Source organism: Electrona antarctica (assembly GCF_951216825.1).
Source record: "Electrona antarctica genome assembly, chromosome: 4".
Classification (NCBI taxonomy): domain Eukaryota; kingdom Metazoa; phylum Chordata; class Actinopteri; order Myctophiformes; family Myctophidae; genus Electrona; species Electrona antarctica.
The window spans coordinates 4,084,795-4,106,978 of record NC_136809.1 but is presented as its reverse complement, the minus strand read 5'-3'; the positions used below and the strand labels follow the sequence as shown (position 1 = coordinate 4,106,978).

Sequence of the window (22,184 nt, the reverse complement as noted above, 5' to 3'; positions counted from 1 at the left end):
CGATACTAGCCGCCGCAAACTCGGCATGACATGCTTATAGCGAGCGTTTACTCACATACTGTATATATATGAGTAACACGGCTGGGGGAGTCCAGTCCGGGTAGTCCAGTCCAGTCCAGCGGATAGCCGGACAACTATTCCAACAATCTGGGAAATGCTATAGTCAGGAACTACACCTCCTGAACGCTGAGAAAGGAAGCTGTAATCTGTTCCATTTTTCTGTTCACAAAAATATATTTTAAAATATCTTTAAAATATATTTGTACATACATCTGCTGTACTCTCGGAAGCATGCCAGAAGCATTATGTTGAGTCAATAATGTGGCTCAAGAGGGTTGGGTAACTGGTGTACTTGGCGCTGTTCTCCAGACATCTCCGTGGTCTCTAGGGATAAGACACCCTCGTTGATCAGCTGGTAGTGGTAACAATAAGCCACTTCCACCTACTTACTTAAGCAGAAATGTAGTGCTCAAGTTCACTGTATGAATCATTCCATTTCTAAAGGGCCTTTCAAAACGTGAAGCGATATAACGCGCCTATAGTTCATTTTCAATGAGACCTGCGCTTTTGCGCGGAGAAGTCGCGGTGCGACGACGCAAGCGTATTTACGTGAGCGCGGTCCCGTGAATTTGTTGCGTGCGTGCGTGCTCACGACTCACCAGACCTGGATTCTGTTTAGCTTTTTTTTTTTACGCTTGCGTTGTTGCGCCCCTCTTCAACAGACCTGGAGGAGACCTGTCGTTGATCTAGACCTGGAGACCTGTCGTTGATCCAGACCTGGAGGAGACCTGTGTTGATCCAGGCAACAACACCAGCGTTCCTCGCTTCCCGTTTGCAAGGCCCTTAAGAGGGATCATATGCCACCTCATACTCAAAAGGCAGGGTGTATTTCATATGCCCGTTTTAAGAAATATAATATAAACTGTGCTCATCTTTGTTTTAAACCCATTATTGCTAATATGAGTATATAATCTGGAATCTGTCCCTGATACTAAGGCCTTGGTAGAGGATACTAAGGCCTTGGTAGAGGATACTAAGGCCTTGGTAGAGGATATTAAGGCCTTGGTAGAGGATACTAAGGCCTTGGTAGAGGATACTAAGGCCTTGGTAGAGGATACTAAGGCCTTGGTAGAGGATACTAAGGCCTTGGTAGAGGATACTAAGGCCTTGGTAGAGGATATTAAGGCCTTGGTAGCGGATACTAAGGCCTTGGTAGAGGATACTAAGGCCTTGGTAGAGGATACTAAGGCCTTGGTAGAGGATACTAAGGCCTTGGTAGAGGAATACTAAGGCCTTGGTAGAGGATACTAAGGCCTTGGTAGAGGATACTAAGGCCTTGGTAGAGGAATACTAAGGCCTTGGTAGAGGAATACTAAGGCCTTGGTAGAGGAATACTAAGGCCTTGGTAGAGGAATACTAAGGCCTTGGTAGAGGAATACTAAGGCCTTGGTAGAGGATACTAAGGCCTTGGTAGAGGAATACTAAGGCCTTAGTAGAGGAATACTAAGGCCTTGGTAGAGGAAAGACGGCCCATTCCAAGACTCTCACATTACTATATATAGTATATACATTCAGTGGTGCAGATGCTGCAGTCTACCTTCCCAAGCTAAACAACATACAGTAACTAAATCAGTCCATTCAGAGGCATCATGCCCATGCGTTGCCAGCAGGACACCAGACCAAGTACTGCATCAACCACAATGCAATGCTTGTGCTTTGATTCTGGCTGGAGAACATCATGTCTCCTCACTTTCCTGTATCCCCATCGTACACAAATAAAAACTGCCAAAGTAACATATTATACATGAATGTATAGGAAAAATCGAAACAGATCTGCAGCACGAACAGAGCCATAGTTTGGCATCGTCTGCAATTCACACTTTTCCACTGACTAAAATGCTTGCGCAACAACAGAGGATGTTACAGAGACAGAGACAGGACCTTGGATGACCAGAGGATGTTACAGAGACAGAACCTTGGATGACCAGAGGATGTTACAGAGACAGAGACAGGACCTTGGTCTAATAAAACAACAGAGGATGTTACAGAGACAGAGACAGGACCTTGGTCTAATAAAACAACAGAGGATGTTACAGAGACAGAGACAGGACCTTGGTCTAATAAAATTAGAAACAACAGTATGTTGCCATGATGAAAACTGTATGTCTGGCAGTAAAAAGAATAAAACAAACAAACAAAAACATGGGTAGAGGTTAGCCTGGCAGAAACAAACAGATTGAGGTATTAACATTGAAAAGGCAGCAACGGCTAAAATCTAGCACAGACTATAAGACCGTTTTCTAGCCGTGAGGTTGGATGAATGAGTCCGTAGTCCAGCAGTATCACTTAAAAAATAAATACATTATTTTATGTAATTGACTATGCTGTGGTAGACCACTTATTCTTCAATTTAACTCAAATATTACCGGGATTTGAGTGGCTATTTCTGCATTCAGATGGCAAACATCTAGGCCATTTCTATACGTTTTAAAATGTGTTCCGTTGTATATTTCTACATTATGTTTAGCCCCGTACTCTGTATAATTAGTAGTAGTTCTGGTATTGGCTGCAGGAGATCGTCTGGAGCCAATGTGTTCTGTTGGTTTTTTTCCAGGAGAATTGATTGACTTAATTCTATATTTAGCAGCTCACTATAACAAAGTATTTGATAGAAGTGTTATTATTATTATTTTTTACTTAATTGGTATGGTTTTAAGACTGCATGTCAGATATGAATATTTTAATTTATTTAGTGAAAATATTAAATAATGTGGTAATATCCAAGCCATTATTCCATTCCCGTCTCTTAACATTGACCTATCAGAAAAAAAACACCTTGGCAAATGGGCATCATGTAATTATAATAATTTAAAAAGAAAAGGTTTCCTACTTCATTCATGGTCCTGTTAGTATGCATTTCCATTCCCAGAATATAAACATGAATGGATTACACTGTAAGTGCTGTTTGTGTTTCCATCTTGATGCGTTACAGAATTAGTACAAGTTACAGGTAAACACTTGCTACTCCACTCAGGGTTAGGGGTAACACATGGAATGGAATGCTTACTCCGCTGGCCTGGGTTAGAATCAAAGCAGCGTGGAAGTAAAACGTGTTCGATGCCACGTTTTACACGCCAACGGTCAGAAGAGAAAACTACGTTTTGCTGCTGCGTTCTCACTTTTTATTCTGCGTTTTTGTTGCCAAAGTGATTGAACACGCACGCACGCGCACACGCACACATGTTTTGCCCTTTTCCGGCGTTTCACTTTCTTGCGGGTTCAACCCCCGGAAAAGCCGGCGGGCGGCGTCTAAATCGGGAAGGCACATCCGATATTTTATTTTTTGCCGTTTTCTCTAGAAGACCGTTGTCGTTCAAACAGACAGCGCCCCGAGTCTCTTCCATTACAGTGAGAATAAACGGTAGAATAGCATCATGATAATAATGGTACCAAGCTAACCAGAAGCAACACAACAGGTTCTATGATGATTACATTGAGATGGAGGAGAAGGGAGGAAGCATTTCTCTGTCACACATTGTTCATCAGGGTATGTTACTGTAGGACGAAAGGCAAGAAACAGTTCACTTCCAAAAGTCCCAGTGCTGTGTTCTAGTAAGGAGAGTGAGTGGGGGGGTAAACTCTTGCTTTCTCTCTCTCTCTCATAACAAGATCTTCACACCGGCCTGTGGAGACTGTGCACCCTGTGACAGCCCTCTGGGGGGCGCTGGACCAAACTCTAAGCGCTTCACTAAGCTGGAAGACAAAGTGTGGGTTGTTCATGCAACAGGCAGGGTTCACAGTTCACACACATGTTCTGTTCTCCAGAATATTTAACCCAATTCCCCAGGCCTATATAACCATCATTCAATTCCCCAGGCCTATATAACCATCATTCAATTCCCCAGGCCTATATAACAATCATTCAATTCCCCAGGCCTATATAACCATCATTCAATTCCCCAGGCCTATATAACAATCATTCAATTCCCCAGGCCTATATAACCATCATTCAATTCCCCAGGCCTATATAACAATCATTCAATTCCCCAGGCCTATATAACAATCATTCAATTCCCCAGGCCTATATAACCATCATTCAATTCCCCAGGCCTATATAACCATCATTCAATTCCCCAGGCCTATATAACCATCATTCAATTCCCCAGGCCTATATAACCATCATTCAATTCCCCAGGCCTATATAACAATCATTCAATTCCCCAGGCCTATATAACCATCATTCAATTCCCCAGGCCTATATAACAATCATTCAATTCCCCAGGCCTATATAACAATCATTCAATTCCCCAGGCCTATATAACAATCATTCAATTCCCCAGGCCTATATAACAATCATTCAGCGCAACAATGAGTCTCTTACTCATAATAATGTTCCAATGCCCAAAGACAGGTAGCACAATTAACGCATAGTATATTATATACACTGACACCACGCTAGACAGGAACGCCCAAAAACGTCACATCCGGTTTTAGCCTGGGGTAAGAATTTTCTATGGCTGCCAATGCAACTTGGTCCAATCCTTAATCACATACGGACAAACATCTATGTCGATGCTATCTAACTTGCGGAGGTAGCGTGCCTTGTCCACGGGCAACAGATCTTTCAACGTATGGCATTGCTAATACGTTTGATAATCGCTACTCTGCTCAATATTGTTTTGAAAATGCCGCAAATTGCATTGCAGTGAACGAGAGCAAATCACAACTTCCCCCGGGGGTGGGCGGAGTCACAGTTTGAGGCGCTGATTACGCGCCGTGGTGTCAGTGTATAGGATGACATTCCAAATTCCGTGCCAAATTCCTTTGCTTCATCAACTATCCTTGGGCATAGGATCACACTGCAGCACGTTGTAGAGCTTGTAGATCTGTTATTTTTGTCACGTACACGTTCAGGCTGCAATCACGCAGCCCGTTCGGCGAAAAACGACTTAGGTTACATATTTCGTGTAATGTTATACATGTTTTGGAAAATGTTTTTTATTAAAGCTGCTATAAGCAATATTAGGTCAACATTTTAATGACTTTTTTTTTAGACAGCCAGCAATGGGTAGAACGCTCCCCAAAAAAATTAGTCTCTGTGACACATTTAGGGGCCACAATATGCATTCAAAGATGTTCCTAGAAACTTCGTAATTGGTCGGGAAAAAAAAACCAGTCGCAATGACTAACCAATCAGGACGTAGACAGGCAAATCGACCAATGACAAAGGATGAATGCAGGATGAATGCAGATTGCGGCCCCTAGATATGTCACAGAGACTACATTTTGGGGGAGCGTTTTACCCATTCTACCCTGTCTGGGGGAGCGTTTTACCCATTCTACCCTGTCTGGAAGAAACAATTTTGACATATTATTGCTTATAGCAGCTTTAAATGAATAACCAAAACAATGCATATCGAAATATTTATTCGAGGACCTTTTGATTAATTCAAAACCTGTTTTTATTTTTTTCAAATTTCAAAATATTTCCAGGAATTTCATGAAACCCTGAACATGATTTTATGAAGCCTAAAACGCAACACATACTCCTTCCGACAACGGGTTTTCGGACAGGCTTTCAGAACTACAGGTCAGGAGGTCAGGAGGACATCCGGAGGCGTGCACGAGTTCCGAGAGAAAGTCCATCCGAAGTTTGGAATGACGTCAATTTGTAGTTACGTCACCGCCCTTTACGAAGAACGGTTTGGGCCGTCGGGAGGAGTATGGACCGCGCTTTAAACGGCAAGAAGAAACATGTTTATATTCAGCCAACATACAGTATTCAGACATTTCAGAAGTGAAATAGTTAAATACTGTATATGCAGTGCTCATGTTCATCTTAAAGGGTAAAATGTAAAAATGTGCTATTATGTAAACGCTTAGTAATGTTACGGACTTGAAAGATATATCTAATGTCTAAATGTTTCGTTGCCAACTCGTCATAACTTTGTTTATTTCCATTAAAATTGCCATAATTATTTGTTTTGTTTCGTTAATTATAGTCCTGCGTTGCCAGACAACTATTCCACAATCTCCGAATGCTATATAGAGTCTGAAACTACATCAGTCAGGAAGCTGCCACTTCCGTTCACTAACATATCTTTACATTTAACTTTTTTATTTCCACTTCTGCTAAGCAGAAAGCTATACAAGCTTAGATGATTTCGATTTATATTGGGATACATTTGTGCGACTGTAAAGACGAAACGGAAGTGGAGACGAGGCTTCACTTCCGCTTTATATTTTACTCATGATCAGAGCTTCCGTTGCTCCAGACTGTATGAGGGAAGCATTTATATGTTACTCATGATCAGAGCTTCCGTTGCTCCAGACTGTATGACGGAAGCATTTATATTTTACTCATGATCAGAGCTTCCGTTGCTCCAGACTGTATGACGGAAGCATTTATATGTTACTCATGATCAGAGCTCCCGTTGCTCCAGACTGTATGACTGAAGCATTTATATTTTACTCAAGATCAGAGCTTCCGTTGCTCCAGACTGTATGACGGAAGCATTTATATTTTACTCAAGATCAGAGCTTCCGTTGCTCCAGACTGTATGACGGAAGCATTTATATTTTACTCATGATCAGAGCTTCCGTTGCTCCAGACTGTATGACGGAAGCCTTTATATGTTACTCATGATCAGAGCTTCCGTTGCTCCAGACTGTATGACGGAAGCTTCCCATTGAACGCGAGACTAGGCCGGTTCAACGGCTGCCGTTCTGCTCACCTGTCGTACTGAGGAGGAGGACTCATTCTGCTGGCCTGGTTCTCCAGGCCCGTCTCTAACCCAGTGGGACTCCCGGGGCCAGATGGGAGAGCCGGTCTGTTGCTGGACGGCTCGTAAACAAAGTCTCGACACGACGCCAATTTGGACTCCAGATTCTGACGATAATATTGTAAAAAAAGACAATTACTAGATATTTACTGTTTCCTCTCCGCCAGTGGCTTTCTTCCCTTGGGCACTGGGTCTGTGTGGGTGGGTGGGTGGGTATGTGGTGTTGAACTTGTGCAACAACTTAATAAACATATTTGAATTATAATCAACTCAATGGTCATTTGGCGATACGGTTGTGCACATCACATATTCCTGTTCTGTGGATGAAGAAGACAAAAGGACAGTGGTTAACATCCTGAAGGTATCTTACCCCGACTTTCCTCAGCAGTTCTCCTACGATGTTGAGTGCAGATATCCTCGCCGACGTGGTCAGGGGAGTCCCCGTTAAGCCATCACCTGTACAGACACCAACATTAGAACATAGAGGTGACCCCGTTAAGCCATCACCTGTACAGGCACCAACATTAGAACATAGAGGTGACCCCGTTAAGCCATCACCTGTACAGGCACCAACATTAGAACATAGAGGTGACCCCGTTAAGCCATCACCTGTACAGACACCAACATTAGAACATAGAGGTGACCCTGTTAAGCCATCACCTGTACAGACACCAACATTAGAACATAGAGGTGACCCTGTTAAGCCATCACCTGTACAGACACCAACATTAGAACATAGAGGTGACCCCGTTAAGCCATCACCTGTACAGACACCAACATTAGAACATAGAGGTGACCCCGTTAAGCCATCACCTGTACAGACACCAACATTAGAACATAGAGGTGACCCCGTTAAGCCATCACCTGTACAGACACCAACATTAGAACATAGAGGTGACCCCGTTAAGCCATCACCTGTACAGACACCAACATTAGAACATAGAGGTGACCCCGTTAAGCCATCACCTGTACAGGCACCAACATTAGAACATAGAGGTGACCCCGTTAAGCCATCACCTGTACAGACACCAACATTAGAACATAGAGGTGACCCCGTTAAGCCATCACCTGTACAGACACCAACATTAGAACATAGAGGTGACCCCGTTAAGCCATCACCTGTACAGACACCAACATTAGAACATAGAGGTGACCCCGTTAAGCCATCACCTGTACAGGCACCAACATTAGAACATAGAGGTGACCCCGTTAAGCCATCACCTGTACAGACACCAACATTAGAACATAGAGGTGACCCCGTTAAGCCATCACCTGTACAGACACCAACATTAGAACATAGAGGTGACCCCGTTAAGCCATCACCTGTACAGGCACCAACATTAGAACATAGAGGTGACCCCGTTAAGCCATCACCTGTACAGACACCAACATTAGAACATAGAGGTGACCCCGTTAAGCCATCACCTGTACAGACACCAACATTAGAACATAGAGGTGACCCCGTTAAGCCATCACCTGTACAGACACCAACATTAGAACATAGAGGTGACCCCGTTAAGCCATCACCTGTACAGACACCAACATTAGAACATAGAGGTGACCCCGTTAAGCCATCACCTGTACAGACACCAACATTAGAACATAGAGGTGACCCCGTTAAGCCATCACCTGTACAGACACCAACATTAGAACCTCAACAAGCTGGGATATATCATCTTCTTCCCTCTATACAGTCCTGTATAATTAAAATACAGAGAACTGAAGGCCCAAATAATCTCTCTTTGGTCCTATAAAATGTCTATAAAGCCCTTTTAAAAAAAGGGTATTCGTATTGAAATGACTTCTCTCTCTGCAGTTGAGCCATCTTATTAGCTGCAGTGTGCTGCTCTGAGGGAGCAGTTAGTTGCTACGGGATACCTTGTCCAGAAGCCAGGAGGAAGCAGGGACTGAAACGGTAAAAGGCCAATTCATGGTCCAGTGGTCGGTGAAGAGGTGATGAGCAGAAACTACACCATGACGTCACGCCGCGGTGGTCACCGCTCACAACACACATCTCTGTTTTTACTAACCGAAACGGTGGTCACCTCTTCACCGAAACCTTCCCATTCCCAGGGAGCCACTCTACCTCTACAGTTATTTAAGTTAGTTAGTCAGTTAGTTCACTGTTATACAGACACATATACTGTAGATTTGCCTCGCACACTGCACTGTTATTTGTGTGGCTTTGTTTGCAATCTGCGCACCTTGCACTTGTAACTTGGAAAATAAAATCGATTCTTAGATTAATCGCGATGCCAACATGGACGAATCGATTGACACATGTAAAAAAGATATTATTTTAATGTATTATTATTTTACAAAAAAAGGACTTGTTTATCTTCCTGCAAGTTTTCTGCAATTGTCAATTGCAAATATAACATCTCTTCCATTCATTGTTATTATCAATACAAGATAATGGAAGTAAAGTAATGTTTTCTTATTATGGATCATTAGTTTATTAGCCACACAGTGAGGGGGAAATAAATCATGTATGGAAATCGAGATGCATCGGTAATCGATTCACAATGCAATCGTAGCCCTCTACTCTGAATCAGAATCAAATCGAAACCTAGCGATCTCCGCCCTCTAGTGGCCACACAGTTATTAGACTTGATTTTATATTTTAGTGAAACCTAGATGTAGATTAGTATTGCTTAATTTCTCCGAAGGCTTTCCACTCACGTCTGATGTTGGCAGTGGAGGGCGTTGAGAATGAGACCACGGGTTTGGAAGGCGTTGTGGGACGCTGGAACGCCTCCGTCCTGTCCGTGTCTTTTCCCAGACTGCTGGACGGTCGTCGGTCCTTGTGTCGGACCGCCAGCTCCTGCCGAAGGTCTGACCAGAAGAGGAAACGTTAGCACCAATCAGAAGCAAGACATTTCTATAATTATGGTCATTCTCAGAAGTACACAACTTGAACATCATTGAATTTAAATCTGTACATGTTTAGGCTATAAAGGTAATTTCTATAAGTGTGTGTGTGTGTGTGTGTGTGTGTGTGTGTGTGTGTGTGTGTGTTTGTGTTTGCGTGCGTGCGTGCGTGCGTGCGTGCGTGCGCAGGGTTCCTACACATTCAGAATTTAAAACATTCCATACTTTTCCCAGACTCTAATTTCCGGCCCGTGGGTCGCTCCCCGGGCAAGCTGCGGTCAAGGTGTCAAGAGATTAAAAACAAATGGATGGTTTAGTGTCAGAGAGGCGAACTAGCTTTTCCTCCACGGGTGGGACTTTCGCCCTATAGTTTTAGACCGAGACAGATGGGCGCCGTCTCAAACTAATTTCAGCCACGAGAGACACCATCGAACGAGTTGCCGTGTCACACGTTGGGAAGTACACACACAGTGTATGTAGTACAGGAGTGGGTTACTGTCTTTCTACAGTATATTTGTTACAGTAAAAGAAAGAAACCAGTAAAAGTGGGCGCCTCATTGCTGAACTGATATTATGGGCAGATGATGCTTAGACCCAAAGCTGACTCAACAGCTCATATTGTCCGTCCACTGATCAGCATTCAGCAGAATGGGCCGCTGAAGTGCACAGAGAGGGGGAAAAACTCCTGGCAAGTTTTCCTTCTCAATTTCCCACAGAAATTGGCAAGAGGGAAATATGCTTCATTGCCTAAATCTTGCAGTAACACAAGCACCGTCATGTTTTTTTTTGCGGCTTTCGCCTTTATTTTATATTTTTTATAGAGGGACAGACAGTAGGCTGACAGGAAATGGGGGAGAGAGATGGGGGAGTGACATGCAGTAAAGGCCGTCGGGATTGGGAGTCGAACCCGCGGCACACTGCCAGGCTCAGTCTACCGGCCAAGGTGCCTGGACCGCTGAGCCACGGCCCAGGCCTGGACCGCTGAGCCACGGCCCAGGCCTGGACCGCTGAGCCACGGCCCAGGCCTGGACCGCTGAGCCACGGCCCAGGCCAGCACCGTCACCCTTTCAATTTCCCACATATTAAGTGACAAAGAGGGAAATATGCTTAATTGCCTAAATCTTGCAGTAAAACCCTGCCCAACATAATGGAAATTCGCCATGGTAACAGAAACCTTTAAACTAAAGAGATAGGAACAGTATTTGTAGAATTACGCCAGCTATCAAAATTCACAGACTCAGCCATATCCACTTGTGCTGAGTCTAAATTGTCATAATGACAGCAGTGCTCGTCTACTTCTCTCTCTGTGTGTGTGTGTGTGTGTGTGTGTGTGTGTGTGTGTGTGTGTGTGTGTGTGTGTGTGTGTGTGTGTGTGTGTGTGTGTGTGTGTGTGTGTGTGTGTGTGTGTGTGTATTTGGGACTGTGTGTGTGTGTGTGTGGGGGGTGTATTTGGGACTGTGTGTGTGTGTGTGCATCTGGGACTGGGTGTATGTGTGTGTGTGTGTGTGCATCTGGGACTGGGTGTATGTGTGTGTGTGTGTATTTGGGACTGTGTGTGTGTGTGGGGTGTATTTGGGACTGTGTGTGTGTGTGTGTGTGTGTGTGTGTGTGTGTGCATCTGGGACTGGGTGTATGTGTGTGTGTGTGTGTGTGCATCTGGGACTGGGTGTATGTGTGTGTGTGTGTGTGTGTATTTGGGACTGTGTGTGTGTGTGTGTGTGTGTGTGCATCTGGGACCTGGGACTGGGTGTATGTGTGTGTGTGTGTATTTGGGACTGTGTGTGTGTGTGGGGTGTATTTGGGACTGTGTGTGTGTGTGTGTGTGTGTGTGTGTGTGTGTGTGTGTGTGTGTGTGTGTGTGTGTGTGTGTGTGTGTGTGTGCATCTGGGACTGGGTGTATGTGTGTGTGTGTGGTACCTACCTCTGGCTTCGTCCTTCAGCCTCTGGACAGATTCCAGAAGGTTCTCCTTCTCGTCCAGCTCGCTCTCCAGGAAGGCGTTCCTCTCGATGACTTGGTTCATTCTCTGCTCAAAGTCTTCCAGGGACATGATGGTCGCCCTGGTAGACAAGAGGTGGCAGAGGATGGACGGGGATGAAACATGACAGGGATGGTTGGTTGGGATAGCTGTTGTGCATCTGTGCGTTTGTGTACTATGAGTACATGTATGTCATTTCTGCCAACCGGTCCAAAGTTAACGCTAATCACTCAAATTAGTACTATAGAGAAGATCGAATTGACTTCATGACAGGATTAATTTCTCGAGACAGACCATTTGCTCGCACAGTTTTCAAATGCTTCCACCAAAACAGTCTGGGCATCAGCAGCGCTGAAACGAAATAAGAATAAAGTACAGCGGATATACTAAATGGGTTAAACGCACAATATGGCAGCGCCGTCTATTTATTTTGGGTAGTTATAGCTATGCTGGCGTAGCAGCTCCTAGCAAAATCGTTGTTTTTTCCCCCCCCCCACCGCGCCTCCAGACTCGCATCACTGCGGACACACGTTCGGTGACGTCAGCGACCGGGTTGAGCAACACAGACACAGACACACGTTCGGTGACGTCAGCGACCGGGTTGAGCAACACAGATACAAAGCCAGAAATATGCCGTGTGAATCTGTATACCTTTAAGAGTAGGGATGCCAAACGACTCATATTTGGCCAATCGATAAATCGAGGCCGCAAATCGACGAGTCGATCGACTTTTTTTCCTATTTATTTTCCATTATTTTTTATTTTTTTATTTTTGTTGTTGCTGCGCAGCAGTTGAGGAGAACGCAACTATGCATTCCTTTAAGCAACACAACTTCTGCAGCTGCATCCATATGTTTAGAATTTGCATCAATGATCAAAGCCCAATAATAAAAAATAAACTTTATTTTGTAAACAACGACACTGAAGGAGCAGCGGCGCTATCGGCTGCTATGCTATCAGCTAGTCCCAACTCAAGTGTCTGCAGCAGCCTGTCACAAGTCCCGTAATGAACTGATACGGGACGCACGTTGTTCCGTATTTTAATGTCGGGTCGGGGAATAAATACAGTATGAATGACGGCGGGATTTATTTGACAACGCTGTCCTGCTTTCTTCACGAGAAGAGAAGAGCGCTCACAGCTCAGAACAGAGCGGACCTGTCTTTGAGCGTGAGCAATGAGATGCGAATTGCGAACCTGGGGTCTGGGGGCTCAGAGCTGCAGCCATTGGCTCATGATACGAGCACACGACCAATGGGACAGAGCATTCAGTGTTGCTAAGATACCCTTCCCCTTCACCCCACACCCTTGGACGATGGCGCTCTAACTGCAGCCAGGGCATGCATGCAGGCGCAAAAAAAATAAATAAATAAATAAAAACGATTTTTCGACTCATACGTTTTTGAGTCGCGGAAGGCATGAGTCGAAAATCGAGTCGATTTTCAACTTTTTTCAACATCCCTATTTAAGAGTCATGCATCTATAGAGCGTCGCAGTCCCGCCCCCTACCATGGACCAGGAAATGAAACCCAATGCATTTTTCCCATAGACATTTCTTAAAGTATTTATTTAAAGACGGTTACGCCGCGGACAAAGCGAACTCGAGTCGTGACAACTCATGACAACACAAACAATATTTTGGACCAAACAAATAATTACAAAGAAGAAAAACAACAAAGAAAGTGTTGTAACCTGCCGTTTTTTTCTTCTTTCTAATTATTTGTTTGGTCCAAAATATTGTTTGTGTTGTCATGAGTTGTCACGACTCGAGTTGGCTTTGTCCGCGGCGTAACCGTCTTTAAATAAATACTTTAAGAAATGTCTATGAGGAAAATGCATTGGGTTTCATTTCCTGGTCCAGGGTAGGAGGCGGGACTGCGACGCTCTATTCTGTGCTGTCATTGAAGGACTTGTCAATCAAGGCCTTGGTTACCATGGTTACAGGGAGGGGTATTTAACCCTGGCCCTAATCAGGTGCAGGTGTTGCTGACATGCAGAGAGGCAGACTGCGTTTGGAGGGCTCATTGTCCACCGGTATATTATTTTGACTTATATGTTTATTTATTATTATGTATGTAAAAGTAAAGGGCTTTGGCAGCTAATAAATATACTTCTTCAACTGAATGGACACTTTTGGACAGCACGCTCTTGAGCACACGTCATAACTCTCAATCCTGGCAATCTGGGCGGGAACCCCTTTTGGTGTTTTAAGGATTATGTTATACTTTAGCTATTGAAAAACAGCAGATCTACAAGCTTGTAGCGCGGCACAGAGTGCGAGCTTGTAGATCTGCTATTTTTGAAAAATCATGAAAATGTGGTGCAATCTTTGAATATATATTCTTTCAGAGCGAACAGTTTTTAACTCAAATCTTTGCTTCTTGGGGGGTCCCTCGGGGGGTCCCTCGGGGGGTCCCTGGAACAAGATATTTTCACATGGGGCTCGGCGGGCAATTACATATACTGTATTTTTGGGGGTCCAAATTGTTTGAGAATGACTGACATGGAAACATGGGTTTTTCAGAAAACTGTGCGAGACTAACCTCTTGGTCCTCTCCAGGTCGTCGTTGGCCTGCTCCAACTCCCTGATGTATTTCTGCAGGTGGTCTCGGACAGCGGTGGTCTCGGCCAGGTCCCCCTCCAGGGTGGAGATCTGCCTGAAGGCTTCAGAGTGCTGGACCTCATACTTGTCCTGCAGACACAGACCACAAACCGGTCACAATGATTACACAATCGCCAATTATTTGAGGTAATCGCAATTATTTTTTTTGCATAATCGTCATGTTGAAAAATGTCCAGTTTACAGCTTCAAACATTTTTCAAAAATAGTAGATCTACAAGCATACAACACATCACTTTGTGACTTGTTGTAAGCTTATAGATCAACTATTGTTTTTCCTTTTTTTTTTTTTTTTAAAAGAACAAATGATTAACCCATTCAGGACAGGAACCCCTTTTAGTGTTTTAAAGGGTAAGACCACTTTTTTAGAGGTTTGGGTTGTTTTCTTACCTTATTATGGTCAAACTAGTCCAGTCCAGGAGTTATTTCGCTCCATAGTGCAGTTTTACAGAAAATAACGTTATAAAAATACCAGCCCATTGACTTCCATTGTAACGGGGAAACAGCTCTCAAAATCACTCTTTTAGTTCGTAAACAAACACAAACAAAGTTGTTTCAGACAATATAGAGCAACACCAAAACTCATGTGGTTTTATTTTTTCATAAAAATGTTAACTTCCTGTTGATTTGTCCATTTTTATTCAGAAGAAAACCCGGACTGGATCCATGGATCCGGATCCAGATCTTCATATAGTAAAATCAACAGGAAGTTACCATTTTTATGAAGAAATAAAACCACATGAGTTTTGGTGTTGCTCTATATTGTATGAAACAACTTTGTTTGTGTTTGTTTACGTACTAAAATAGTGACTTTGAGAGCTGTTTCCCCGTTACAATGGAAGTCAATGGGCTGGTATTTTTATAACGTTATTTTCTGTAAAACTGCACTATGGAGCGAAATAACTCCTGGACTGGACTAGTTTGACCATAATAAGGTAAGAAAACAACCCAAACCTCTAAAAAAGTGGTCTTACCCTTTAAGCATTATGTTTTTACTTTAGGTGTTGAAAAATAGCAGATCTACAAGCTCGTAGCACGGCAGCTTGTAGATCTGCTATTTTTGAAAGATCCTGAAAATGTGATGCAAATCTTTGAATATATATTCTTTCAGAGCGAACGTTTTTAACTCAAATCTTTGCTTCTTGGGGGGTCCCTGGAACAACATATTTTCAAATGGGGGTTGGCGGCCAATTACATATAATTTTTGGGGTCCTTGACATGAAAGATTGAGCACCACATGGCGGTGGTGGCTCAGGGGTAGAGTAGCCGGATGGTAACCGCAAGGTTGCCAGTTCGAACCCGGGCTCCCCCAAAGTTGCTGTCGAAGTGTCCTTGAGCAAGACACTGAACCCCTAATTGCTCCTGATGTACTGGTTGGTGCCTTGCATGGTTTCCGCCGCCATCGGTGTACGAATGGGTGTGTGAATGGGTGAATGTAATGCACAATCTATGTAAAGCGCCTTGGATAAAGGCACCATTTACCACTGATATAGAAACATAGGTATTTCAGAAAACCGTCAGGATTTAGAAGACATTTCGACGTCAGGCCTAAATGGGCCTAAACACAATTAAATTGTTAATCACAATTATGTGTGATAATTAAATTGTAACAATCAACTTAAATGTGTAATCGTGACAGGCTAGCCCTAACAATATCAGACACTCTTTCAGAAGATGCTGTATCACTCTTATGTGTCACTGTCAAATGTCTATAAGATAATAGTCTAAAAGTGAGAAACGGGACAGACTGGAGAGGATATCTCTGTCCGTAAATGATACAGGACTTGATATCCAGTTACCAATTTATCCAATACATAGAAATTGACTCATCAAGATTCCTCGCATGAAAAGTTTTTTATACCTCCTTTTTTTTTTTTTAAACTGGCATACGGCTAATAGAATCGGAATATTATTTTAACTTTTAACCATTATTTTAAACTTTAGCCGTTGAAAAATAGCGAGAATGAGTGCAAATCTTTGAATATATATTCTGTCCCAGTGAACGCTTTTAACTCAAATCTTTGCTTCTAGGGGGTCCCTGGAACAACATATTTTTCTAGGGGTCCCTGGAACAACATATTTTGAGATTGGGGTTCACGGTCAATTACATATAATTCTGGTGGTCCTTGACATGAAATAGTTTGAGAACCACTGACATAGAAATATGAGGTTTTTCAGAAAACTGTCACGATTTAGAAGACATTTTGTAGAATCGGCCTCAGGTCTAAATGGGTTAATCACCGTTTTCTGTCATATGCTAGGTACTTTACTATTAGTAAAGTAGTATTTAAAGTAGTATTATATGCTATAATAGTATACTTATGCAAGTACTATTTACAATTTAATTTAGTAGGCCTATACTAGTTATCATACCTTGATGCTCTCCAGCTCCATGTTATTATATGCTAGGCCTATAGAGTTATCATACCTTGATGCTCTCCAGCTCCATGTTATTATATGCTAGGCCTATAGAGTTATCATACCTTGATGCTCTCCAGCTCCATGTTATTATATGCTAGGCCTATAGAGTTATCATACCTTGATGCTCTCCAGCTCCATGTTATTATATGCTAGGCCTATAGAGTTATCATACCTTGATGCTCTCCAGCTCCATGTTATTATATGCTAGGCCTATAGAGTTATCATACCTTGATGCTCTCCAGCTCCATGTTATTATATGCTAGGCCTATAGAGTTATCATACCTTGATGCTCTCCAGCTCCATGTTATTATATGCTAGGCCTATAGAGTTATCATACCTTGATGCTCTCCAGCTCCATGTTATTATATGCTAGGCCTATAGAGTTATCATACCTTGATGCTCTCCAGCTCCATGTTATTATATGCTAGGCCTATAGAGTTATCATACCTTGATGCTCTCCAGCTCCATGTTATTATATGCTAGGCCTATAGAGTTATCATACCTTGATGCTCTCCAGCTCCATGTTATTATATGCTAGGCCTATAGAGTTATCATACCTTGATGCTCTCCAGCTCCATGTTATTATATGCTAGGCCTATAGAGTTATCATACCTTGATGCTCTCCAGCTCCATGTTATTATATGCTAGGCCTATAGAGTTATCATACCTTGATGCTCTCCAGCTCCATGTTATTATATGCTAGGCCTATAGAGTTATCATACCTTGATGCTCTCCAGCTCCATGTTATTATATGCTAGGCCTATAGAGTTATCATACCTTGATGCTCTCCAGCTCCATGTTATTATATGCTAGGCCTATAGAGTTATCATACCTTGATGCTCTCCAGCTCCATGTTATTATATGCTAGGCCTATAGAGTTATCATACCTTGATGCTCTCCAGCTCCATGTTATTATATGCTAGGCCTATAGAGTTATCATACCTTGATGCTCTCCAGCTCCATGTTATTATATGCTAGGCCTATAGAGTTATCATACCTTGATGCTCTCCAGCTCCATGTTATTATATGCTAGGCCTATACTAGTTATCATACCTTGATGCTCTCCAGCTCCATGTTATTATATGCTAGGCCTATAGAGTTATCATACCTTGATGCTCTCCAGCTCCATGTTATTATATGCTAGGCCTATAGAGTTATCATACCTTGATGCTCTCCAGCTCCATGTTATTATATGCTAGGCCTATAGAGTTATCATACCTTGATGCTCTCCAGCTCCATGTTATTATATGCTAGGCCTATAGAGTTATCATACCTTGATGCTCTCCAGCTCCATGTTATTATATGCTAGGCCTATAGAGTTATCATACCTTGATGCTCTCCAGCTCCATGTTATTATATGCTAGGCCTATAGAGTTATCATACCTTGATGCTCTCCAGCTCCATGTTATTATATGCTAGGCCTATAGAGTCATCATACCTTGATGCTCTCCAGCTCCATGTTATTATATGCTAGGCCTATAGAGTTATCATACCTTGATGCTCTCCAGCTCCATGTTATTATATGCTAGGCCTATAGAGTTATCATACCTTGATGCTCTCCAGCTCCATGTTATTATATGCTAGGCCTATAGAGTTATCATACCTTGATGCTCTCCAGCTCCATGTTATTATATGCTAGGCCTATAGAGTTATCATACCTTGATGCTCTCCAGCTCCATGTTATTATATGCTAGGCCTATAGAGTTATCATACCTTGATGCTCTCCAGCTCCATGTTATTATATGCTAGGCCTATAGAGTTATCATACCTTGATGCTCTCCAGCTCCATGTTATTATATGCTAGGCCTATAGAGTTATCATACCTTGATGCTCTCCAGCTCCATGTTATTATATGCTAGGCCTATAGAGTTATCATACCTTGATGCTCTCCAGCTCCATGTTATTATATGCTAGGCCTATAGAGTTATCATACCTTGATGCTCTCCAGCTCCATGTTATTATATGCTAGGCCTATAGAGTTATCATACCTTGATGCTCTCCAGCTCCATGCGCAGTCGGTTGTTGTCTGAAAGCAGCTCCTTGTTCCGAGTCTCACACTGCTTCAGTTCTGTCTCCAGCTCAGCCTCGTAGTCACGACTCATCTGCTGGAACTCCTGCAGCTCCTCCTGGGCCTCATCAGCCCTGGTAGTAACACACACACACACACACACACACACACAGACACAGACAGACAGACAGACAGACAGACAGACAGACAGACAGACAGACAGACAGACGCACGCACGCACGCACGCACGCAGTCACGCACGCACACAGTCACACACACGCACACAGTCACACACACACGCACAGTCACACACACGCACGCACACAGTCACACACATGCACACAGTCACACACACACGCACAGTCACACACACACGCACACAGACACACACACATATGCACACACACGGACACGCACACACACACACACACACACACAGTAAGTACATTTACTTAAGTACTGTACTTAAGTACAATTTTGAGGAATTTTGTACTTTACTTGGGTATTTCCAATTGTCAATACTTTTACTTCTACTCAGTATATTGTATTGTACTATATTGTACTTTAACTCTGTGCTACATTTACTTGACACTGACAGCTTAGCTACTTTGTAGATGTTGATGTATTACTACAACACTACCTACATTTTGCCCCATTTGAAAATAGCAGATCTACAAGCTCGCAATGCATGGCATAGGATTTGTGTACAGTACATGTGAACACTTTCAATGGGACATTCTGCATAGTGAGTACTTTTATTTTTGGTACTTTTAAGTACATTTTGACGCCAATACTTTTGTACGTGTTATTACTATATTAAAGGTCCAGACTTTTACTTGTAACAGAGTATTTATTTCTATACTGCAGTATTGATACTTTTTAAGTAAAACGTGAGTACTTTTTCCACCACCACTGCTGCATACATACACACAGATCATCAACCAACTGTATGGCTGCATACTGTACAAAATATATATCTACATAGGCAGGCATGATGTGCCTAACTACTTGATTGATTGAAATATGTATTAACAGTTTGCAGAATTACAGTACATTTCAAGCACAAACTCAATACAGAGACTGTTAACTGTGAGTGGACGAGCCAATAAACCATTTATACACTTGTTTACAAGAGGGTCCACCTTGTTCAATTCATCAAAACAAACATTTAGAGACGTACAAATAGACAGAGCAGGAATTCATCATAAAGGAGGTAAAAAGAGAAAAGAAACAGCTACAGCAGTAACAGCACAAAGAGTGGAAATCATGTGAACTAACTAACTAAACAAACATTCCAGATGGACTGAAGGAAGGAAAGGCCTCTCGTTTAATTGAGACAACAACAAGCCCCAGTACAGTAATCCACTTATATTACCTCTGCTGGTGTCTCTCCGCCTGCTCCTTCCAGAAATCCACCTCTTCCCCTAAAGAGGCGAAGGTCCGCGTCATACTAGGCTGCTGCTCTCCCATCTCCACAACACTCTCTATCGAGATGATCTATCTATAATAATACAATAATAACACTAGAACAATGTAGCTGCCTATTTATTATGTGTGGCTAACGTCTCATATGGTAGCAGATCGCCATGATATCAGCCTCCTCCACCTCAGTGGGAAAAACACAAAGCTACCATTAATTTAAAAGCGATTTTCGACAACAACGATCGGTTGTTGAAAGAAAAAGGGAACTGTGCGTCTCCTTTCCTTCGCTACCTGGCGCAAAATAAGTTAGTTAACATTATTTTTACCCAAGCTAATATGACACCAGTAGGACTATGATATACGCTAAGCTAACGGCTATGTGAGCAAACCAAACCGAACAGGTCAAGTTAAGCCTTTAGCTTTAGGTAAATAACTAAAAACAAGCTCCTTGGAGACAGGTTTTCTGACGGACGAAGCTAATAACTAACTGAACACCAACACTACAATAAAACAAACTGACGTTTCGTTATATTGAAATAGGTTTTTCTTCTTTTCAACTAACTTGTTCGAATCCACCCATACTCTTTAATATCTCTCTCCCTCAGTCCTCTCTCTCTCTCTCGTCTCGGGTCAACCGAATGTAAACGGCTGTTCGTCTACCGAACGCTATTGGCTGAAACAGATGTGACGTAACGGTATCGTCCAATCACATCAATCCGATTGCAGATCCGGTCCACACAAAACAATCTCTGATCCGGTCTAGAGCGGATACGGAAATGGAATTATGTATTTCCGTACATTATTTATATTTTTGTATTATTATTATTATTATTAAATATGAATCTCTTGATCAGAGCCTGGAACTCTCTCTGCTAAGCACACATAATATAATGCAATGTGTATTATTTTGTCAATCATGTATGTTTATCATGTTTTTTTTATTGTAGACTTATGGACCCCAGGAAGATTAGTTGTCGCCTAAAGCTGCATCAGCTAATGGGGCTCCATCGAATAAACAATAAACAATGACAACACTTGCTATGCATCCCATATAATGCATTATAAGCAATTAAGCGTTCCTGTAATGCATTATAATCTGTTTATAACACTGTATAATAAGTGTTTATAAGAACTCATAATACTCATAATGGTTTTACAACAATAATAATCGTGACACATTATGAAGCATTTTAGAATGTTATAGGTCCAGTAATCTGCTTATAGCACAGTGTAATTACAGATATAATTAGCCAGTATGACTTTATTAAAGTAAAATGCAGCAATCAAAACCTCTTAATGGTATCTAGAACAAAATTAGACATTTATTGCTTGAGTGTAAACCAAAATCAAACATTTATTTGAACAGGTTGCATAGTGCAATTTACAACACATGTTGTGGACACTTGTATCACCACCCAGGTGTGGGATGTGAATAGTTTCACAACACTGTTTTGCTTAACTCTAACTTTGCTCCTGGTGAGAGCAGGAGTGGACCTGGTGAGACGTAGGAGGGGCCCGGACAGGAGTCAACCCAGAGCCTAGTCCTTCCACGTGCCAGTCCCGGCAGAGTAGTTCGGGAGTGGCGGACTGTGTGACCCTGTCTTTCCCTAGTGGGACTGATCGTGGGTAGCTACTGGGACGCAGAGCCATAGAGTATAGACAGAGTTACGCAAACTCCATGACTGAAGCCCTTCTACATAGACTTCAATTGGTTTGTCCCTAATTGAAGGCTTCAAATGGGGATAACCGGAAGTTTACGGAATGCATTGGAGTCTATGGGCTAGCACAAGTACATGAACCGCACGTGACCGGGCTGCCCCCTCAATATTGCAACTCTTCTATGCTCTGCTGGGACGTAAGTCGGGACTTGATCACCCCGGCTGGGTCACCTGAGTGAGGGGTATGATGTTCGAGAGACCCGAAACCCTGATGACCTTGGAATACATCACTGAGGATACGTCCCAGGTGCATCCATACAATGTTTTTTTAGTTCTCTGCTTTGCTCCATTGCCCAATGAGGTCATGCACCAAACATAACACATCTATAAGCTCACAACATGTTCTGATGCAACGCATTGTGAGCTTG

The 22,184-nt window shown here is 42.7% G+C and overlaps 1 protein-coding gene across 3 annotated transcripts; it reads right to left on the bottom strand.

Annotated features, from left to right (window-relative positions):
- Positions 1-1,582: 1,582 nt before the first annotated feature.
- On the bottom strand, positions 1,583-20,693 carry LOC306921601 (nuclear distribution protein nudE homolog 1-B-like). Of its 3 annotated transcripts, none has more exons than XR_013789797.1 (9): positions 20,052-20,693; positions 18,657-18,810; positions 14,171-14,319; positions 11,575-11,711; positions 9,465-9,617; positions 7,153-7,238; positions 6,735-6,889; positions 1,976-3,753; positions 1,583-1,941 (listed from the first exon to the last, which is right to left on the bottom strand). XR_013789797.1 is itself a non-coding variant. In XM_079498806.1 (8 exons), exons 1-8 carry the CDS (start codon positions 20,144-20,146, stop codon positions 3,660-3,662), a joined length of 1,023 nt encoding a protein of 340 aa, XP_079354932.1. In that variant the 5' UTR covers positions 20,147-20,693; the 3' UTR covers positions 1,966-3,659. The 3 variants fall into 3 exon arrangements, 1 of the variants encoding a protein (XP_079354932.1); XR_013789798.1 differs by having other exon boundaries at positions 2,016-3,753; XM_079498806.1 differs by lacking the exon at positions 1,583-1,941 and having other exon boundaries at positions 1,966-3,753.
- Between the last annotated feature and the right edge of the window lie 1,491 nt (positions 20,694-22,184).